Source organism: Lissotriton helveticus, chromosome 3_1 (assembly GCF_964261635.1).
Source record: "Lissotriton helveticus chromosome 3_1, aLisHel1.1, whole genome shotgun sequence".
Classification (NCBI taxonomy): domain Eukaryota; kingdom Metazoa; phylum Chordata; class Amphibia; order Caudata; family Salamandridae; genus Lissotriton; species Lissotriton helveticus.
In genome coordinates, this window is record NC_136061.1 from 375,877,802 (window position 1) to 375,895,658 (window position 17,857).

Sequence of the window (17,857 nt, forward strand, 5' to 3'; positions counted from 1 at the left end):
TCCGGTCATGCTAACCCTAGCCAAGACTGGTTTAACTGAAAATGGTCCTCTTTATGTTGAAGGTACATTTTTGATGGTGAACCAGTACAAGACCAGAAGAAACCCCGTTCCCCTGGATAGTTACCTACTTGACACTGACATACTGCACGGGAGATAAGAGCTGCTGAAATTTAGGCCATTAACCCAGTTAATTAGATCTCCTGATTCCACAAAATGGGTATCTAGGCTATGCACTATGGCCTCTGCTCTCAGAACAGGTGGTCCCTTCAGAGTAAACAGTCCTGGCAAATATATATTGGAGAAAGCTGACATACGCAAAATGGAAATATTTTTGTATGCAGACAAAGATGAAGATGGTATTTATGAACTATAAGCACAAGCTGCTCCATTTCAGGTTTTTGTGTAGAGTTTATTTCCCTCCTGAAAATCAGCATAGGATAGATCCAACTAGGCCTCACCACTGTGTGTTGTCGGGCATCTCATGCAAGGTTTTCTCACCTGGCCTGGTTCTGCTATACATGCAATGACAGAATGCTGACTTGCACACATCCAGGCCTAAAGATATATGGTGCCCATTCAGAATGTATCTGTCGACAATGGTTACTGGTGACCTTCCTGGCCATAGGAGAAATAGCACTACAGGTATGCGTACTCCTCAGCATGATTCGGGGATTGCAGCACATTAGATATAGAAGCCTTTGTATAAGTATGCTACCTTGAGCTGGAATGATCACGAGATGGTATTCTAAATGCTGTTAGATGAGTACCGCAGGTCGTGCACTTTCCATTTTCACTTTGTTTATGGCACAGGAAGGGAAACAGTCTTTGTAGTAATATATGCTGCATATTCTGTTCAGTTTAAACTACCATGGGGCATGTGTAATTGAGAATGCTGTACTCATTTATAAGTTGATAAAAAATGTTTTTTAATTATCTGGCATGTAGAGTTGAGACTAAAGGGAGTAAAGGCCTGTGTGAGCCTGTTGCTACTCCTCTCATGTTTAGATAAATACCTGACATGTCTTAAGCCTTTTATCCTTAATCTCTGATGTCCTTTCATTATCTCACTCCCTAGATGGCTTCTTTACCGCTTGGCCACCAGCTGGTGCCAGCGGAAGCTTGGAGCAGACTTGAAAATTGGTTCTTTGGGCTTCTTGTGGCTCCAGAACATCAGCCTCAAATTTGAAAAGCAGCAGCAAACACTGGTAGGTATCTGTGCTTTGACTGAGGTCTTTTGATTGTGTTTTACATCTGTCCTGTTTCTGCTTACGAAATTAAAGCACAGTTTTAATTGTTATCAGGAGGATAACTTGGAGGAAAGAATATTCAAAGAACCACAGAAACCCCTGTTTTGGGGAGGGTGATTATAAAACATGGCACACTTCTGTGAGTGTGGTTGAGCTGCCTGTCTTTAACTTTTAGTGCCTTCAAACCAAGCTAGATCCAGCTGCGTAATTGAGAACCTATAGAGCGGAACTTTCATGTGTTTTAGACAGGGATGCAGCTGAAAAATACAAACCTCTGCTCCTTTTGCATTCCAACACATGTGAATGTACTCTGGAGACTTGATATCTATGGAAATTTCAAAATGAGTCAAATGGAGTGTGTGTGTGTGTGTGTGTGTGTGTGTGTGTGTGTGTGTGTGTGTGTGTGTGTGTGTGTGTGTGTGTGTGTGTGTGTGTGTGTGTGTGTGTGTGTGTGTGTGTGTGTGTGTGTGTGTGTGTGTGTGTGTGTGTGTGTGTGTGTGTGTGTGTGTGTGTGTGTGTGTGTGTGTGTGTGTGTGTGTGTGTGTGTGTGTGTGTGTGTGTGTGTGTGTGTGTGTGTGTGTGTGTGTGTGTGTGTGTGTGTGTGTGTGTGTGTGTGTGTGTGTGTGTGTGTGTGTGTGTGTGTGTGTGTGTGTGTGTGTGTGTGTGTGTGTGTGTGTGTGTGTGTGTGTGTGTGTGTGTGTGTGTGTGTGTGTGTGTGTGTGTGTGTGTGTGTGTGTGTGTGTGTGTTTGTGTTTGTGTTTGTGTTTGTGTTTTTTTTTTTTTTTTACTATCCTTGTGGGGACTTGATTGCACTGTGGGGACCTGAAATTTGCCTTGTGGGGACCTGTGTTTCACCAAGTGTGTTTAATTTTTTGCTCGCTCTGCCCCTGTAGACAGGAGGTGGTACTGCAGCGTTAAACACACTTTGCATTTAAACACACATTGCTCACCAGAAATACATGCTAGCAGCAGAAACGACAGACATTTAGAAGGGAAAGCAACCTAATCTTGAATTTATCCAAATATTTGGACTCTGTGTCTGAAAATTATTAGTGGTTTTATAAACGTTGATAAAAACTATTTGGGTCCGCTTTGAATCCCAGAATACTTCAATATTGCCTTTTGATCATTATCTGCAATTAAAAAAAGATGGTGCACTGCACTACAATAAAATAAAAAATTATCTGATCATTTTTTGTAAATAACTTAAAGGCATCAGTACCTATTGTTACACTTTAATGCTTGTACCAGTAGTTCTGAAGTCTTTATGCTGCTTTGGCTTTGTTCGCATATTAATATGCACTATTTAATAAATTCTTTTAGATGGTGGCTAGATGAGTGAGTGACTAGCTTTGCAATGTGCTAAGCACTATGTTCTCACAGACAGTGAACTGAAGCAATGTTATTTGCACAGCATCAGGACATTTATTTTTACCAGGAAAAGCATGTTCTTATAAAAATGTGTGAACTTCTTAGAAGATATATTCATATATCTCCATAATATTTATTTTGAGGTATTTAAAGAGCAGAACAATATGCAGTTTGATATCAGTGCATGACAGATTAACTACTTACAGTTCAAAATCACCAATTGCCCATTGCTCTTTAACGTAACTTGTAGCATATCTTTGCAGTAGTCAGTGCATCTAAACATCTTTCCTTTAAGTATGGGCGAATTTTGCGAATTCGCGGGAAAGCGTACTCGCGGTTCGCAAAATTCGCGAACTTTCGTGAGATTGAGGATTTTTTTATTTTTGGGAGTTCGCGAGATTTTTTTCACCGCGGCTTCGAATTTTTGCAACTTTGGGAAAGCGAGCTGTTCAAATCTCCCGCCGGATGTCAGCTGCGCGTCGCCTCTACGTATTCGCTATTATTTACTCTTGCGATATGTGATCGCGGGCCCTTATGACGTATTTGCGTTCTCAAAGTCTCGCAGTGCAAGATGGCGGGACTTCATGAAGTACTCGCGGTCGAAAAGTCTTGCGCGATCACGCCATGACGCACACGCAGTCGAAGTCTCGCGCGATCACGCAGCAAGATCGAAAATGGTGCAGCGCACGCAAACCGGGAGGAAAACAACTCGGCGAACTCAGAATCACAGTAAGTCAACGCCGCACGCGCATGATTGTATTTTTGAAGCGCAACCAAGCAAAAAAATTCACCAACTCGCGAATTGCGGATTTTTTGGCAATTTCGCGCAATTCGTGGACCGCGAAATTTCCAAAACTTTGAAAATTCCGCAAGCGGAACGAATTTTCAGCCCATGCTTACTTTATTTATGACATTTGAGTTAAACAGAACACTTGAATTCCTGCTTTTACATGTAAATGTTAGCATTGTGAAATGTATGAGTTTCTATTGTGGGAACCAATTTGATTGCATGCACTCATACATTAGGTTAATGAATGTTGCTTGGTTAAGTGTGTCAAATTGTCATGGAGATAGGTGCTTTGCCTTATTTACTTAACTTGGCTTAACACTGCTTGTAAATAAGGTACCCTATCACGCTATACTTAGCGTGAAAGGGGAGGGCAATTGGCATTGCTGTGGGCGTTCCATCGTAACACCCATTGATTTTGACACTGACCCATATTAACAAGGGTGGCGTAAATATGGGTCAGTGCCAAAATTAAGACCAGGGAAAACCTGGTCTTACCTTGGCGCAACGAGGAAAAATGTTTAATTTCTCTACATTTTTGCTGTTTCAATGTGTACTGCATTTTACAGCACACATGGAAACAGCAACAAACCAATGATTGTTTATGTGCAGGAAAGGGTCCCTTCCTCCACATAAATCTTTTTTTTTTTTAAATGGTGATTTGCAACTTCTATGTTCTCTGCATTAAGCAGCACACAAAGAAGTTTCAAAATGCCAGTTGAAGATTATTTATGTGCAGGAAGAGACACCTTCCTGCACATAAACAATTTTCGCCTGCAACGCATACACCCTTGCACTATGGGCAAGGGTGCCTGCGTTGGTGATAGGCAGCTACATTTAGTGCCCGTGCAAGAGGAATCACAGGTCTGCACCATATTCTTGTAAATATGCTGCAACCCTGTAAAGTGACGGAGCGTGTCGTCAGCCTTCTTGGCTTAACGATACGCTTCGCCACTTTTCTTGTAAATATGCCCCGAGTGCTTCATAACATCATATGTCTTAATTCTTTCCCTCCCATTATGTTGCCACCTCATTTGATGTTATAGTTTCCAGTAAAAACAGCTGGACGTTTGACAGCCCTTGTGTAAGAAACACACACATGATAGGAATATTTAAATGTCTCTGTAAAATAAGCCCATAATATATGAACCATAATACTGCCACTGCCTGTGATGATGGACTGCACACATTATGGGTCCCTGTTAGCTAGTAAGAAAATTTCTAGGTAACCTTCTCTTTCTAGATGTATAAGGAATCTCACTAGACTGTGGGTCACAAGTCTCAGTAAACTTTCCAGGATAAATATTTAGGACTCAGCATTATGTTATTTGCCTCAGTTACATGCCCCTAGTAGGAGCAACTCAATATATTTTCCTTTAGAAAAGTCGGCCATTTGCAATACGAAGCCCCACGCACATGCAAAATAAATTTGAGCCCAAGAGTCTACTTCGCTCATATGGCTGAGGTTTAGGTTGGAGTGGAGCTTAATTTCAGCCAGTGGTTGCCGATGTGGGCCACAGCACTTATTTTTGGGGACCACCCCTTATTTTTCCTCATTAGAAATTTTGTGAGAACAAAAGAAGGAAGAACACACAAACTGTCAAAAAAGCAGCAAGAGAAAGATGGAAAAACCATCACAAAGGGAGAAACCAGAAATTGCAAGAGTGAGCTAAAGGAGCAGGGAGTGTGTGGCAGCGCATTAAAGAGGTCTGAATTGGATTCAAGACTATGCAGCTTTGAGCTTTGGCACCTGACATATACTAGAGCTGGTGGCGGGCTTCTGAGCAGAGCTTTGGGCACCAGCACTCATTATTTTACAAAGTAAGCACTGACTGGAATGTAATCTGAAAGTTTCATTGAGAACTCATTCAGAAACCTGTAGCCCTGGAAGAAGTCCTCATATTCCACCAAGAAATGATGCAGTCATTGTGGCAACGTAAGTGTGCAAACTTACCACATCAGCATTAGTGTATTTGCAGCACCTAAGGACAATTCACACAAATGTAGCCACACAGAAAACCCACTGTAACAATTCATCTACTGCACTATATGTAACTGTGAGCATGCATCCCGGCAGAAAGGGTGTTGCATCACTGAAGGTGTAAAATGTTTTGTCATAGGCATTGAATATGTGCCTGGCCTTAGCTGAGGTTCTGACAAGCAGATGTCTGATTGAACGACACTCTTGTGTCCATACGTCTATCCTCCAAAGGTTTCCAACCATGATATCATGGGGTGGCGATTGCTGACTTGCCAGAACACACCGAATCATGCCAATAAAGAACAACCGGTACCTACTACAGGACTTCATCCCACTCTTGTCTGCTGCTACTTTAGTCAACATTTGGCAGGCTGTACGATCTGCAGCCCTCTTCACTTCACAACTATATACTGACCACCCAACCTAAATGCCGTTGAAAAGTGTTTGAGCTTGATATATTTTTGACAAACTAGGGCTTTTACCAAGAAATTTCCCTCATGATGCACCTCAGTACCAGAGTTGTTACATGTTCTTACCTGTGACCTTTTTTCAGGGCACAAGTCCTAATAATAGTAGTGGGGGGACGCTGATGTCACAACAGGAAGTGACGTCACGAAAGGTGGCTTGCACCATCAGACTCATTGCCTCCCCTCGCTCACCCTTTAGATGCAATTGCATCAGAGAAGCCAGCGCATGAGCAGCGTTTTGAATGAGCTCCGATCTCGCCCCAGAGAGGCCAAAGAGTGAATGTGTGGCTCCTTTTGCTCCAGGTATTGAGCTTCCAGTAAAATAAGTGGGGGGACGCTGTCCACCCGCATGGTACCCCGACTCGAGCCCTGCCTCCTTTGTTCCCTATTGCCTGGAGCTTGTCACCTGGGCCACCCTTGTTTGTCCAGGGAAAAGTGCAAGTGTCAAAGATTGTCCACCTGTAGCTGTCAACCAATGAAACACATTTAATTCACTAATCCGTTGCAGCCACATCTAGAAGTCAAGCCCGATTGACGAAGTAAGAGACGGCATTGTTTATCAGAGACGCCAATGAATGACTTGATCTCTTTTTTTCCCCTACTATGTCTGGCAAAGCACATATGCTTGAACAGACTTTCAACTGTCTGTGAAATACATCAATTGATCTTTCTTGAGATTGACATTTTTTCTCAGCTTGCACCTTTCAAATTCTTTGTTAGCCTGACCGCTACAGCGAGCCATAAACTAGAGGCGAGTGATACCTATCCTAGCTTAGACGGAGGTCCTCTGGGACTCTCAAGCACAAATCGAGCCAAGCTTTTGTGTGGCTTCAATCCACAACCCATGCATTAATATTATGTGCCAAGAATTAAATCCAAAGCATGAACCTTTGCTCTAAAAGCAGAGAGATGCCCATCTATGGCTGAATTGCACAACGTGATACCAGAAATTCTACAACCAATCCCAGCTACCCAGTTTTACCAAATTGTGTCATACTGGGCAAATATGTTATTTCACTGTGCCTTCTTTTACTCCATTATTGCATACGAGAGAATTTTAAAATATGGGTGCTCAGGATCATTGCTGTACAAAAACATCTTGTTTAATATAAAGATTACAATGTTCTTGCAATTATAATAAGAATGTAGGCCATATATAGCGTGCAGATGACTACTGACTTTCGTTTCAGTACACTAATGGTATTTTCGTCTGGGTACTGAGGGCATGAACTTTTATAAACTCAAGTTAAAACAACATCTCTTTTGAAAAAAAAATGCCTCTCAGTGCAGTGATGTAATCGTATGTACTGAGGGTGGAATCATTCCACGTTTCTGTTTTTAAAATATTAAGATATTGTATCTTATTTTTACATGATGCATATTTAGGTTCAGACTGGGGCACAAAATAGGCCTGGGCACGAAAATAAGCAGCATCCAATTAGCGAATCAGAAAGCTAAAAACATAGGGGCAGATTTACAAGCCCCTTGAGCCACTTTTGTGTCACTTTCCCCATGTTAAAAATGACGCAAAAGTGGCGCAAGGAGCTTGTAAATATGCCCCACAGTGTCTCAGGTTGTCAAATTGGGACAGTTTTGACCTTGTAAAGACATGGTGTATAAGAGCTCTGCAAGGTATGGAAGAGGGCAGGTTTGAGCTTGCAGTATGCAATGCTTGCTTTAGTCCCAGAGAAATCAAGGAAAAGCCGCACACCGGTCAAAAAAGCGGGCCACACACTGCCTTGTCAGACCATCCCACCGAGCACTCATTTCTGCAACTCTCCACAGTAAAGATATGATTGCAGGTGGAGGAAGCGGTCCTTGGAAATAAAACAAAAAAGCTTTGCAGAATAATCACCCAAAACTTTTTAACAGAATTTTGTCGACTTTCAAGCGCAGGAAAAAAGCCATAGCCGCTGCAGGCACAACTCTTACAAAGTCATTCTTAAGTTTAAAAAAACAACTTTAAAAATTACCAAACTGTGTTCGAAATATATTTGAACATAATGTAAAATTTAAAATGTTAAACCATTCGTACTCCGTTTATTGCTTAGCAAACAAGCTATGTGAAAATTGACATTGATGCCTCTAAATGTATGCTATTTCTGTTCTGAGCAGTGAACTACAATTTTGTTTAGAGTACACTGGCTCTTTTGATTCTTGTTAAAGCATCGGAAATGCTGAGCCTCCTTCTTTATCAAAGAGAAGGAAAGAGCGGGCGTCAGGGCGTTCCCTTGGTCACCGGTCTGCATAACAATGCGCTCCTTAACTAGCAGCCCTGAAACACCTTGAAACCTTGACCGGGCAGACTGGGGGGATGGGCAGTGCTCCAGCAGAATACACACAGTTGTATCAAGATGACAGAGAACCGGCAAACAGCAAAACCTGTGACTGCCCTGAAACTTCCACAGCAGCCAGAATGAGAAGGAAACCTACAAAACATGTAACATTTTCAAAAGCGCCATGAAGTATTATTGTAAGGAACCTGCATATTATTGTCAAGAAAACGATGACAAGTTCCAGGGCGTCCTAGTGATTTAATGGGAGCAGTGCACGCTGTAAAAGAACAGCACGGGTTCACCTTTCGGAGCAAAGTTGAAACCCTTTAAATATATGTTTATGGCTTCTACATTGTACGTCTTGATGAGCATTTCATAACCAATCCTGACACAGCCTTTCGGTATTTTTATATATAAGTGAGGAGGGCTTCATTTCTTAAAATGATCAATCTGCCAATGACGTCTCTATTTTTAAAATGTCATTGATACTGTATTTTTAAGAATGTTTCCTGCTTCTGCATCTAACATATAGATGCCTGTCTGTAATTCGTTTTTTTACTGCATTTCCTTCATAGTTAATGCAATTTATTTTAGTACAGCGCTCCCATGTCTTTGAGGCCTGGTCCCTGCTATACAAAACCATGTATATTTTTCAAAAATGAATTGTTTATCAGCTTCTTGAAACATCCATTACTATTCCAGATAAACTGACTTACTAGCTTAAAAGATGGGCAATCACCCTGGTTTATGAGCAGAGTTTATGGATGACAGGAGTATAACCATAAAAAGGAAGCCCTAAAAGCACACATAGGGCTGGATTTTTCATAAGTGCTGACAAGTGTATCACATGCATTTACCCTGAAAACTGGAGCACCTGTCAAAAGATGAGCCAAGGAACCCCCAAGGGAAACACATGCACCTCTGTAAGGGACACAGAGCAAGAAATCAGCTTCTCCAAAATGGGAAGATATTTCAAATGCGACTGAACAGTGCATGACATAAAACATTATAGATAGCAATGTTACTGTCATAGTTTAACTGTTTTTAATGTAATAACCACCAGAGGAACTCCCCCCAAACTCTCACACACAGTAGTGTTGTCCTGAAGGAAATACTTTATATTACGAAGTGGTTCTGCATTATTAGAGACAGTTTACAATACTACAATCTAGTAAAATTTTAGCAGAGTGAGTTTATGGTCATTTGGTAAGTTTTAGAATAACTGACGCACTGAACTTTCTCCTGGCATCACGAGGGGAATACCTACCACATTCTCCAAACACTGCCATACTGCCGAGAAGCCGTGAGGGGAACGGCCAACGCCTACCACCCGCTCTACTCCTACATCTTCTCTTTGGGTCTTATTGAGGTTGAATGCGCTTCTGAAAATTGATCAACCCCCTACTTGCAAAAAGCATCAGCTGTTTATAAACAAGCATTGGTCTGGCCTAAAGGGGGACATTTGGCTTTGTCAATCGTTTTGAGCCATGTGCAAAAGGCTCAAAGTGTAGGAAAAAAAGCTTTTTGACAAACCTAGCGTTGACTGTGTTATAGCTTCTTTTTTTTACTTGAAACTGTGCTGCAGTGTAACCAGCGCTGCAGTATAATTTGTACTATACCTTCCCCTCAGATGTATAGTCTGGGGACCGCAAGCGCACTCCTGACCTTTTAATGTGGCCTCCTGTTCAATTCGGGCAAGCATTTATTTACAAGTTACTTGATGTGAAAGAAAGCAAGTCACTAGGGAGTCTTGCACTGTTAACTTTTTGGGCCACCTTCGTTTTTGAAGCCATTCTGGAACATACTTGTAAAGAAAGTTAGAAAAAGTGTCCTAAAAGTCTTTAAAATGTATGCTATTCAGATGCAGAACTGTTTTATCGTAGTAGTACTGCACCAGACTAAATCAATGCTAGTATTTTTAGTAACAGTTTTGACGCATGAATTTTGAAACCTTCATGCTTCCACCCACCCTGACTATTCCAATAGTAAACTGAGAGAAAAGTCAGTTATGTGCACCACTTGGATAGCTTGAGATGCTATTCTACAAGGACAACATTTTAGTAAAACTAAATGTTGGAGAAGTTTTCGTACAGCACAAATCCTGAAGGTATTATTTCAAGATCGTATTATAAGTACTAATGAAGAACAAGCATCGGCAAAGCCTGTAGGTTTTGTCTGTGCAAAATATATTGTTATTGTCAATGTTTGTTTTTGCATATTGCAAATGACTATAATAAAGATCTGAAATAACAAAGAGCTGACAAACAGGGGAACTGGGTTCATGTCTCGGTGTCAGCTTAACATCCTTTGATTCTGGTCAAATCATGTAATCTCTCCAATGCCATAAAGAAGTGTCTTCGTGCAGTATACCTGGTGCTCATATAAAGGGCTGTAATACTTTATAGAACTTTTAAGTGTTTTTTTTAAAAAGCTGCCCGTAGTGTGAAAATGATGATCCATACACTTTTAAGGGGGGGGGGCAGTATCCTAGGTGAGGAGAAGAGGGGGCCCGAGAGGGTATAGAGAATGGGTCAGGAAGAGCAGCGGGAGTAGAGAAGGTGGCGTGCACACTGCGCCACTGGGAGCAATGCAATGGCAGACAGTTAGCAGGGAGACATCAGCCAGAGCTGGTTCCGAATTGGGAGTAGTAGTAAAATATGTCAATAATCGGTATTCAGTGGATTTCCTAGGCTTCTTGGCCCTTGTGCCATTGCATCATTCAAATCATTACACTAGTGCCTGAAAGGTAATTGCACTTGTGAATGAATATTTATTAGTAAAATGTAGCAATAATCAGTGCACAGTGTGTTTCCTAGACCTTTGCCCGTGTGTCACTGCACCTGCTTCACCATTAAAATCATGAACCAAGTGCCTGGAAGGGCAAATGAGGAATTCGTTTATATGCAGTAATATGTGTTCCGAAAAAGGTGCAATTGCAGAGAGAATACGTAATTATTGTATAGCTAAACATAAACTAAAGAGGATTAAAAAAAAGTGCCTACACAATTGGGTTTGGACTTAATGCCAGATCATGACAATATCTTTAATTTTACAAGGTTCCACGGGACTACAAATTGTGTGTGTTTTAGGGATTGCCTCCCCTCTACACTGGTCTCATTGGGGTTAATGTGTGCTTCTCTAACTATAGATACACAAGAACAACCATCTCCCCCCTGCCAAGCTGAGCTTATTACTTTGGGTGACAACTCCTTTTACATCATGTACTACCAGCTCCAGCCTTCCCTCTAGCTAGTCCCTCTCATAATTTTCATTGGACAGGGGTGAACATGTAGGTGTATTTACCATAAAAGTTGTATTTCTGTTGCCTTCTTGATGCTTCTCAGGACTTAGTGGAGGGTTCCCTTGGATATGCCTTGTAGGCTCCTTCAAGGGCTGTGTTTCCTCCTGGGGGTACATTCCCATTCTCCCGCCTGGTACCCCTAGAGAGTGAGGGAAACATTACTTTGTCCTAATACCCTCCTGGGAATGTCCTATACCATGTTTTGCAAGGTTTCTGATGCTAGACTCCGTAGGGGCATAGGAGGTCTCCCTTGATAATGTGCCCCTAAAACTAGACTGCTTATAATCACTGGATGTAAAAGATGATGTGTACTCCAGGAGTTTATTAGGACCCGTCACTAGGTCAAGCTGGTGTGAGGGGTACATCCCAGTGTTTTCTGAACTCATGACAGTCTGTGGTCTCCTATATCCTTGAAACCTATGTGCCCCTTTACTTTTTCCATATGAGTTTATCATCTTAATTTTAAAGTGCGTGTACTCAATTTCCCTCTTAATAGGGAAGCTTCATCAATTATTTTTTTTATGTTTTCTTGGAGCTGACTTAATTTATTCTGGCATGTGCAAATAGTACCTATATTGTTGTTCACAAATGCTCTCTTAGCTCCGGCTACGGCAGAGCCGCATGTATCAACATTTTCATTACAAACACTTAAATGTGCTGAAGAATAAAAAAAAGATTGTGCATGAAATTTCTGGTGCCACAACTAGGCTCAGAGTATTCACCCTACACTCATTAGTTGATGTATTGCCTGATAATGCAACAATACGGTTGCATACCCCAACATTGCTACCTTCAATATATGCATGGCCCACAACTTTATAATCCACAGAGGCTGGAAGCATAGAAGGAACTTTCCCAACTGGAGGCGGGTCAGAGGATTTTTCTTTTAAAAATGTCCAGGACTTTTTGGCCTAAAGAACTGGATTTGGAGGAGTTCCTGCTGCTAAGTAAAGTCTCCACCACTTCAATTAAGTTAACAATATTCAGGACACCGTTCCTTGCTGTATAGGGTACTTACAATTTGGCCTTCTTGATGGTTCATTGGGAGCTCCTTTTAGCTTTCCTTTTACCAATGATAAGAAAGATGCTTTACCCTGTAGTTTCCTGCTGGGCTTGACTGTCAGGAGAATGAGGTGGTCAAACCTTGAACACTGGATGGAGGCAAAGGCAGTAGATGTTAATAGTGCTGTCCTGCCTCTTCCTGTCTCAGACAGGCCCGTCTGTGTCTGGTCTTTACCCGGGACCAATCCTGGGGGTATACCACACTAAAGGATAGGTCTGGTTTTTTTTAGCCCGTCAGCTGATGGTGGGCCCTCCTCTTTCCCTGAGGTACGTAGTTCTACTCCAGTTGCAGGGTTGCAAAGCATCTCTGTGTGGAGTGCAGACACAGGGAAACTGCCGATAATCAACGCACACTAATGGAGATCTCTGACTTTTTTGAGCATGCCACCTGCTTGTTGCCCTTCCTCTTTCCCAGAGGAAGCTAGGGGACCTAGTCCCACCTCTGCTGCAAAGATACTTTGAAAAGATATTTTCTACATGAAAGAGTTCTCCTTCATTGCAAAGTTATAAAATTGTGTAATGCCCATTTCCTTCCTTGCACTAGGGCCCATGACACATTACCTACACTTCTGCAGGCATCATAACATAAGAACAGGCGCGTAGCTTCAGATGAGGGTGTTTGGGTTATTACACTCCCCCTAATAATTAAATTTTGTGAGAAATAGTTGGGTACAGGTGCTTTCAGTCTAGTATCATGAGGTGTCTGCCGGATTTCACCAGTACTTTTTACACACACAGACTAAATCTGGACACCCGCACACACAATGCAGACTGGGGCAACATGGACAGTAAAGGGAGGGAGTGAGTGGTCAGAAGGAAGCACACAAACAACGGAGGGTGGAAGAGTGGCAGAGGCAAGCGAAAACATGGACTTCAACCCAAGGAGACCGGGTCAGGTGGATCAGTGGAATAATACATCCACTTCAGGGGCCTGTGTTCGACCTCATAGTCACAGGTTCAAATCCCGGCGGGTCTACTCAGCCTTTCGTGCAACTGAAGTCGGTAAAATGAGTACTATTGGGTTGGGTAACAATAAACATCTGTTATTCAGCACCAAGATACCCCGTTAGGGGTAAACGTGCACTTTACAAATACACATGTTATTTTATGCAACAACACTATAATCAAGAGATGGAGAGAGCATCGAGCCAAGCAACACAGAGAAGGAAGGGACATTGAGGGAGAAGTACACAAGGGATCCATCTGAAAAAGCCACACTCTACCAGTGGGAATATTGCCTAGGTAAATACCAATACTCCAGGAATCAGCTATTATCCAGTTAGGTATTATCTCCCTAAAACAACTTCTTTTTCTATGAATGGGCGGAAACACAACAATTTTGCACATTTGCCCCCATTGCTATCTGCAGGATTCAGAATATTGCATTCTTCCAGCCCAAATGTTACCAGAATTCAACTGGCAAAACATGTGCAATTATATACCTCAGGACTGGTGGAAATGTAGCCCACCGGGTAAAATTAAAAGCTGGGAGCAAACTCAGGTTCACAGTCAAATGAATGAACATTCTGAATGGGGTTCTTAGAAGTTTTGCTGGTGGAATTTCCATTCAGCAGTTTAGGAGATGTACATCCTCTGACAAATTAACAGTTGTAGAAAACTAGCTGATTGTGGAAGCAGCAGCAGAATTACCAAGACATGATTCCAAAGATGGCCTTAATTTCACTTACAGTTTCTCTGCTGGCAGCCAATTACCAAGGTGCATATGAATAGGGTCAAAAGAGAACATCGCATATGTGTCTTTGCTGCACTCCACAGCTTTTACTCCCTATGCTACACCCTTCATAAGAAAACCCAGCCCAAAACATTAATAAACGCCCTGTTTACAGCAGAGACAAAAAAATAAAAATCTATGCTAGTGGTGATACAATGACCTCTAACTAGTTAAAATAACAGAAATTATACTTATTTGAATTTTTATCATAGAAATGTAACTAGCAGTCTAAAACAAAAGCTTAGTTAAAGTAAAAGACCAATAGAAAAAATAAACCACATATCGAGAAACTGTAACTTGACAGACTGTGAAAGGTATAAAAATAACCGGCCCTTATTGTGCAGCTTATTTATCACTCCGTGTAAATGACTGACCTATGCCTCTAAATATATTCTGTTATTTCATCTGTGCTAACATTTAGTTTAAAACTACGTGGTTCTTTTGATTCTTTTAAAAAGTATCTCTGAGGCACTAGCTAGTCTTCCTATCCTGTGCAAAGCAAAATAAAAGCGCGCCGGGACATTTCTACTGCCAGCGAAACAAGTGAAAATGCAGATATCTGCATAACAAGGCTCAAGTAGCCAACCTTGGTGATGACAGCTCCAGGCCGTGACTGTTAGAGTCAGGGGGGATGGGCTCTCCTGCATCCTAATGAACACACCTTGGTGAAGGGAGCAGGAAGCCAGGAGTAAACAGCAGCAGGTGTGACTTGCCAGAAAGGCTGAAGGCTTAAGATCTGACAAAGCGTGTTTGGGACTGTGCTCACAGCTAGAACTTGAAAAAAGTATCGTTTTTAAGTGCAGCAAATGCAGAGCAGCATTATTCCTATGCAGGCAAGAGCAGCCTGCCAGTCTGGATTCCGCCACAACCACAGTACCAAGACCGCCCTCCTCGCCACGACAGATGACATCTGCATGCTACTCGACCAGGGACACACTGCGGCCCTAATCCCTCTGGACCTCTCCACAGCCTTTGAAACCATTTCAGACCGCACGCTCACCGACAGACTTCACGAAGCAGGGATGCAAGGAGCCGCCCTCGACTGGATCCAATCCTTTCTCTTCGGCCGAACCCAGCGGATCAGACTCCCTCCCTTCCTCTCCGAACCCACCGATATCAACTGCGGAGTACCCCAAGAATCATCGCTCAGCCCCACACTCTTCAACATCTACATGAGCGCACCTTCCTACCATCGTAGGACAGTATGGGCTCAGCATTCTATCCTATGCCGATAAAACCCAGTTCATCCTCTCACTCACAAAGAATCCCGAAGACACCAGACTCTGTTTCCAGGAAGGAATGAAGAATGTGGCAGCCTAGATGAAGGAGAGCTGCGTGAAACTCAAGTCAGAAAAGACCAAAGTACTCATCCTTGGACCCTGCACCTCAGCCTGGGACAACACCTGGTGGCCCTCTGCCCTCGGGAATCCACCCACCCCTATAGACCATGCATAAAACCATGGCATCATCCTTAACTCCTCCCTCTCCATGAACCGCCAGATAAACGCTGTTGCCTCCACCAGTTTCAACTGCCTGAGTATCCTCCGCAAGACCTTCAAGTGGATCCCCCCCAACAGAACCCTTCTACGCAAACTCCAAACCATCCAGAACGCAGCAGCCAGACTCATCTTCTGGACACTGCATCACAAACACATGACGTACCATCTACGAAACCTCCACTGGCTCCCCGTCAAGAAGAGTGTCACCTTCAAACTCCTTACCCACAACTACAAATCCCTCCACAACATCGGACCCAAATACATCAAGGGGAGAATATCCTTCCACGTACCCAAGAGGAACCTCCACTCCGCTGACCTCGCCCTGGCAGAGGTCCCCCGCATCCACAGAAAAAGAACAGGTGGGAGAGCCTTCTCCTACATCTCAGCCAAGACCTGGAACAAGCTCCCTGTGAACATCAGATTCTCCCCGATCCTGCACACGTTCAGGAAGGACCTCAAGACCTGGCTCTTTGACTGATCCGGGGATGATCCCCCCGGCCCCCCACCAGTGCCTTGAGACCCTCATGGGTGAGTAGCGCACTCTACAAACCCCTGATTAATTGATTGATTGAAAGAGGCAATATTGGATTGTTGACTTCCATCTATGGCGGCAAAAGGTGCAGCGAGGAAGGAATTCCTCTGGATTCAAATCTCTTAAGAAATGCATGGTTATAGAACATGTCAATGGCAGATAAAAGCTCCAATAGAAGGAATGCTGCTACTCCATTTGAATCTATGGTAGTCTTGAGGTAGTTGTGACGCAATCAGACCAGACACTATGAGTGGGCAACAATGTATTGATGCTTGGATGCCAAACAAAGCTATTTTCTTTTATTAAGGCTGGTAATTAAATGTAGAAAACACTTTCGATCAGTTTGCATATGAACAGTATATAGCGTATTGGATGATAGAAAAGACCATTGGATCAGTGCTTCATTTTCTAGTTATATATGTGCAGTTATTAGTTCATTCATAAATAGACCAGATTGTAGGAAGTGACTGATGGCTCTGGCCTGTGAGCATGTTCAGCTATTAATGAGGATCTAAATATATATTTTGGTCACAGGGCGCCACAAAATAGGGCTAAAAGTATGTAATCTATGTGGAAACATAAATGATGATGTAGAACATATCATGAATGATGCAATATGTGAGGCCATAGCAGTACTTGGTGGGGGGCGCAAGTTATAGTTAGCCCCGCTAAATATAACTGGTGAATTTCTATGTTTTTCTGAGTTCAAAATGTTACTGTTGTGACTGATATATTCACCTAACTATAACGTTAGTCCAGTGAATTCCTACATATAAAAAAAAAAAACAGATCTTTTTCCCACACCTAACTATAATGTTGCTTTAACCTTTCTTTTTTCAAGGAATTTCTATGTTTAAAATAAATGCAAAGTAATATTTTATAACCATGCACAAAGCCAACCCGCAGGCTCCACACTAAAGCCCCCCCGGCATCTGCCTCCCTGAGTCTGTAATGCACACCACTCCACTGTATGCCACTTCACTGTATTCCACCCTACACCGCTCCACTCTACAGTATTCCACTCTACGCTACCCCACTCAACACCACTCCACTGTACGTCACTGCACTCTTTGGTATTCCTCTCTACCCCACTAAACTCTACAGTATTCCACTCCCCTCTGTGCCACTGTACTCTGTCACCTCACTTTACAAGCCTCAACTCCATTGTATACAGTCTGTCAAAGTATCTCCAAATGGTTTGATGCATGAGGAGAAAGATTATTGACAGGTTGGCTGTTCAAGAATCATATTAAAAACACATTAAAAATGGTCCACCAGGTAATGGTAATGGAGACATTTCTGAAATGGGATGAATATTATCTTACGTTTATATTTATGTTTTATCAGTAGAATGAGAGATATGAATTTGTAAATTTTAAAGTGAAAAAGAGTGCCTAAATGTTCAAAGCACCAACTGTGGGCATCTAGTCGTGGACCACAGTTTGGATACAAGAAGTTGAGTGGGCTGCGTCTCCATTTACCTTTGGATTTAGAAGAATTTTTGAAGTTAAAGCTCAGCTGGGCAAGGCAGCCAAGGGTGTCCAAAGAGGAGGCGTCGTTTTCGTTGAGCCGTTGGACGAAGTCACGGTGAAGATTCCTACT

The 17,857-nt window shown here is 42.5% G+C and overlaps 1 protein-coding gene across 1 annotated transcript in view; it reads left to right on the forward strand.

Annotated features, from left to right (window-relative positions):
- The window catches only part of BLTP2 (bridge-like lipid transfer protein family member 2), a 748,021-nt gene that overhangs the window by 94,818 nt on the left and 635,346 nt on the right, over nucleotides 1-17,857 (forward strand). Inside the window, exon 2 of the mRNA XM_078680109.1 lies at nucleotides 1,076-1,205. Coding sequence (XP_078536235.1) covers nucleotides 1,076-1,205 — 130 coding nt within the window. The remainder of the gene's footprint in view (nucleotides 1-1,075; nucleotides 1,206-17,857) is intronic.